The sequence below is a fragment of the Coptis chinensis genome, chromosome 3 (assembly GCF_015680905.1).
Source record: "Coptis chinensis isolate HL-2020 chromosome 3, ASM1568090v1, whole genome shotgun sequence".
Classification (NCBI taxonomy): Eukaryota; Viridiplantae; Streptophyta; class Magnoliopsida; order Ranunculales; family Ranunculaceae; genus Coptis; species Coptis chinensis.
The window spans coordinates 50,171,322-50,176,656 of record NC_141458.1 but is presented as its reverse complement, the minus strand read 5'-3'; the positions used below and the strand labels follow the sequence as shown (position 1 = coordinate 50,176,656).

At 34.5% G+C, this 5,335-nt stretch overlaps 1 protein-coding gene across 1 annotated transcript; it reads left to right on the top strand.

Moving 5' to 3' along the window:
- The first annotated feature begins 2,182 nt into the window (after nt 1-2,182).
- Nucleotides 2,183-5,115, top strand: LOC147509913 (uncharacterized). Its single transcript, XM_086599266.1, has 5 exons — nt 2,183-2,254; nt 3,033-3,156; nt 4,027-4,096; nt 4,310-4,809; nt 4,923-5,115. Exons 3-4 carry the CDS (start codon nt 4,042-4,044, stop codon nt 4,720-4,722), a joined length of 468 nt encoding a protein of 155 aa, XP_086455392.1. The 5' UTR covers nt 2,183-2,254; nt 3,033-3,156; nt 4,027-4,041; the 3' UTR covers nt 4,723-4,809; nt 4,923-5,115.
- The last annotated feature ends 220 nt before the right edge of the window (nt 5,116-5,335 follow it).

Genomic DNA, 5,335 nt, shown 5'->3' with positions numbered 1-5,335 from the left:
AGCAACTTTTGTGATTTGTATACACAATACATAGTTCTAGGAGAAAAAATTAGTAGGAAAACTATTTGCATAGTCTAGTTGTTAGTGTTTATTGAAAGTTAGTAGCATAACTATTTATTGTCGTGGGACCGTTACCTACATGTGCACTAAGTTGAGCTACTTTTGTGATTTGTATACACAATGCATAGTTCTAGGACAAAAAGTTAGTAGGAAACTATTTGCATAGTCTGGTTGTTAGTGTTTATTGAAAGTTAGTAGCAGAACTACTTATTTAAATTATGTGCATAGGTTAGTTGCATAGGTGGGCGGTTCACATTGAGGAACCAAAATAATTTTATTGAATCCACAAGGGTCAGTGTGTTGGGATGGCATAAGAAAAATGGGTTAGTGTTAGGCTTTCGGAAGTGTAGATTTGAAAATTGTGGACCTGAAAATAGTTTGGATATTGAAAAGTTTAAAATGGTATTAGAAGACGTGCCCAGGAAAAATTAAGCATTGTAGTCCTTTCAGGGCATAGTGCAAGCATTGATTAATGCGACAACAGCTAATATGTCCTAGTTCTTACTTGAAAAACGGAGGTTTAATAAACAAAGTAGGCCTACTTTGCAATAGGAAGTCATAATAATTTTAGATGTACAGATACTCATTTCGAAATAAAGCGTTAGCTTGAGGAAGACACATGTACGATCTACCTTATTTTCTTTGGGAGTTAGTACATTTTTTTAAAGCAGGTAGTTCTGTTTTTCATTATTTTCTAAACAATAATTGCATGTCATAAGCCCACTTCAAAAATTATACGTAGCAGTCCGTAATGCAAGGAAAGCATTATTGATTTGAACATGACCGATCTTAAAATTGTTTGAAAATTGATTAAAGCGATATATGCAAAGCATTATTTTGGTTTCTCAATGTAAACTACCTACCTATACAACCAACCTGTGCAAATAATTTCATTAAATATTTTTTCTACTAACTTTCAAAAAACACTAACAACCGAACTATGCAAATAGTTTTTCTGCTAACTTTCTTTGCTGGATCTATGTCTTTTTCTAGAACTATGCAATGGAAAACATCATAACAAAACAACGTTGTTCATTATTGAGGTAATTAAATTATTTTAGTTCGTCAATATGAACCACCCACCTATGCAACTAACATATGCAAATAATTTAAATAAATAGTCATGCTACTAACTTGCACTAAACATTAGCAACCGGACTATGCAAATAGTTATCTTACTAACTTTTTTTGCGGGAACTATACATTGTGTATAGAATGCACAAAAGTGGTTCAAAACAGAATCCGGTGTATTGAAGAGATATTATTTGTTGCACAGTGAGTAGATGTCGACGATACAAAATAGGCCTACTTTGCAAGTAAAAACTAAGAATATTTTTAGATGAATAGATAGTCATTTGGAGAAACAGCATCAGCTTGAGAAACAATCTGAGTACATATGTAGGAATTAACTTATTTTGTTTGGGAGATTGTACATTTTCTTAAAGCAAGTTGTTATTATTATTTTTTGTTTTGGTCCTCAACAATAATTGGATAGCATAAGACCACTTGGAAAATTAGGCCTAACATTCTGTGCTGCAAGAAAACCATAATTGTTTAGTTGATTCGTGTAAAAAATAGGTACGGACAGATTAATTTCAACTTTGTACACTACAAGAAAATAGACTTTTTCCCACGGTTACCCGGTATTTTTACCCACGGTCATGAACCGTTGCATATTTGACTCACTTAATTTTGACCGTGGGAAATAAGTTTTCTCAGCCCGTTGGTTCAATATTTTTTAGCCACGGCTTAACTGTTTGCTTTGACCGTGGGTGCAGCCAACGAGAGAAAACCGTCGGGTCAGATTTTTTTCATCTTGACGGCTATTCTATGTGTACTAACCGTGGGGATAGGGCTCTAAAATTTGGGCTGGTCGACCTGTTTGCTTCCCCAACAAGAACACACTTAATGAGGCAACTATTTTCTCCAACACCCACTTAGTTCCCCCCCACCGCCCAGTTAACCTTTTCCTCTATTTTTTTTTTTCCTGTTTCTCCAACACCCACTCTCATCTCAACAAAGGTAGTTATTTCAAGCACCGATTTTTTTGCATTCATTCAATCACCGATTTATTTCAAGCACCGATTTTTTTAGGGTTTTATTTGACAAAATTTTAATCTTCTTAGGATTTACAGAGTGGGAAAGGGATTACAATCTTTGAGTCTCTTCTCCAAACGCGATTTTGCCATTTCAAGTATGTTTTCTTGCTCCTTTTTTCTTCTCATCACTGCTGTCATAATCGTTCTTATTTATTATATTAAAGCTATTTGGTTTTGGGTAGTTTGTTTGAAAATTTTATGCCCTTGGTCTTCTCTCTTTCTAGCAAAACATTTATGTAGTCAATCCTTTGGAATTTAAACATTTGTTTTTATGTTTTGAACTTGTTTGATTAATTGTTGTTCTAATTGGTGTAGCATGTGTTGATTGTTTATATTGAGTTCATAGATAAAGTAAATGCCATATTTGGATTAGATGTTGTGTTTGAATGTTTGGTACAACTACAGTCATTCCAATGATACTTTTATGTTTAAAGCTAGGCTTGAATTGTTTTTCTTGATGCTATATTTATCCTCCTTTTTTGAGGTGTGTCTCTAGTATACCCCCTTCGACACAATCGATATGGTTAATATGTTGAACTTGTATGTATGTATGGTTATTCGTAGTGAAAGGGCTGATTTCCATATTACTCAAGAATCTATTTTTCTCATCAACAAAGCAACAGTACATTTTTTTCAATTTATAATTTTTTGGGCTTCTGTTAATTATATTTATTTATTTTTGCTTGGATATACTTTTTTTAAAATCGTTATCTAATTCTTAACACTAGTACCGATCAAGAAAAAAAATATTAAGACTAGTGCTTTTATGAAATAGTTTATTCCGAAAGAGTACTCCAATATATATGCATTGAATTGATATATTATTATGTCTAACATTTTTGAATGTTGTGTGTATCTTTTATTTATTCCTAGATACGCCATGGAAGATTCTATTCCAATCGATAGAAGTTGGATTGAATTAGATCACCATGACGAACGATTTCTCAAGGGTGTTGAAGAGTTTCTAGAGTTTGCAAAAAAGTACTATCATAATAAGGTATTGATACCGTGTCCATGTTGTGTGTGTAGAAAGAGAGTGAGAAACTGCATGCATGTAATCAATATAATCCGAGAGATTCTGAAATCTTTGAAGTAATTTGAAAGTAGCTGCTTCTCCAAGAATAGCAAGTTGTTGTCTTCCTCTAAAATCAAGTCGTGGCATGAAGTATTTGTTGTAGATTATTCTTAGTTGTTTTTCTATTGAAGGTGGTAGCTTTACTTCTCTTTCTTCTGAACTAGAGAAATAAGAAATTGCCATTTGTTTTTTTTTTAGAGTTGACAGAGAGTGAAGAAATGTGAACTGTTAGTTGTTTCAAAAGCAGTGTTATTGGCGCTTAAATATGCATGTTTGCCTTAAGAATTAGGAAAGTCGTACGTGGTCATGTGGGTGACTAAAGTGACATGCTGATGTGGTACACTGGTGCTGGTTAAGTGTGCTACTGTATATAAAGTAGGAGAGTAGTCTTTGTTTTTCGATAACCATTTTGTAGAGTAGTTAGAAAGTAGTAATTACTTTGTTAAGATTCCTTTTCCTCTTTTTTTTTCGATAGAAAGTGGGATTCTTTCTTGAGAACTTGCTTGACGGATCAATCCAATTACAAGTTTAATTCGATAGTCTAGTTTTTACTTTTTACAACAAATCCGGTACTCTCTCAGCTCTAAAACCCAGCGCACCCTTTCCTTTACATATGCAATTTTTTTGTTTGACGTATTGTATGTCTATTTTAAATCTGTAAGGATATCTATTCAATTTTAAACATTGTCTTATGCCCGTGCCCATGTTTGATTCATATTATTAGCTATTGTGGCATTGTCTTGTGCACGCCCCATGTTTGATTATTTGTTTTATAATGCATTTTTTTTTAAGATCAGGTAATTTACAATGGTTAGCAGCACTTCACATGGTTCAGTTCGACTTCAGGACTCCCCAGGGGCAGGTAATGTGGTATTTACAAGGATATTACCTTAAAGTTCATTGCCATCAAAGTTGTGCCCATATGCTTATTTTCTTCTTTGGTCATCAACTCTTGAGACATGTTATTAGCGTATAACATTAGACATGTTATTTACTGAAATTTTGAGACCTTATTTTGTTGACATTAGGCTACATAACATTTTACTTCTCTGACTTTCACCCATTTTATGATCAGGTATGTCTGCCACTTCACGGAAAAGGTCGGGTAATACTAGAGGCCCAGCTATTCTGCTTTCGAAAAGGTTGAAACCGGGTGAGAAAATTGTTCTTCGACTAACTGAAGACACCTTGCAGCCTTGCTCCCCTAAACAGGGTGTACACCACTTGTCTAGTGAAATTGCTACGCTTGTTAAGCGCGAGATCCCGATTTATTATAAGTCTTTTCCATATATGATTATGAGTTGTGCTAAGAACGATAGCTTCCCTTATAAAACCATAATTGATAGTTTGAATAATATGTTTCAATTTGAGGGTGATGATGATGATGAGGGGGTTGATGGTGATTATGTTCGGGACAAGATCATGGCTGCTTGGAGGAGCCACAAGTATGACTTAAAGAAGATATACCTTGATGGTAAGGATCCGTAAGAAGTGAGAACAATGGAAGCCCCAGAAGACATTCCTTTGGAGGATTGGAGAGCTTTTGTGGAGCTCTGTAATTCATATGACTTTAAGGTTTGTAAACCATAACCAATCATTTTACATTACCTAATTGATAATATGTTTCTCGATAAATTGTGATCTCTCTTTGTATAATTGGTTTATTTTTTTTTATCAATGGCGTGTAGGCAAAAAGTGCGACAAATAAAATTAATTGTGCGAAGCAAATAGAACCCAATTGCTCAGGAAGGACACCGGCACAACTTGTTCGCCATGAGATTGCAAAGGAAAGAGGTGTGCCAGATGTAGAAGTTTTCCGTGGTGATCTGTACCTAGGCATGCATAGCCACGGGAAAAACAAAATTCCGCAAAGACAGGATTTGGCGGTAAGTCTTTATATGGTACCTTTTGTGATTTTGCAATTTACATACATAAATATGGTATTGATACTCGGAGTTGGTATGTTTATCTATCAATAAGATAAGATTGGAGCACATTCCGCCTCCAATCCTCAATCAGACCCGACTTGTGATGCTGTGGCGGAGGTTTGAAATTTAATTATTTTATTTCAAATGGTAAATTAGTCTAGAATATTAGTTAT

Bases quoted from the DNA above. Each gene is read 5' to 3' on its own strand.
- LOC147509913 (XM_086599266.1), top strand. From the start codon at position 4,042: ATGGTTAGCAGCACTTCACATGGTTCAGTTCGACTTCAGGACTCCCCA. The intron at 4,097-4,309 runs GTAATGTGGTAT...TTTTATGATCAG, and splicing joins TCAGGACTCCCCAGGGGCAG to GTATGTCTGCCACTTCACGG.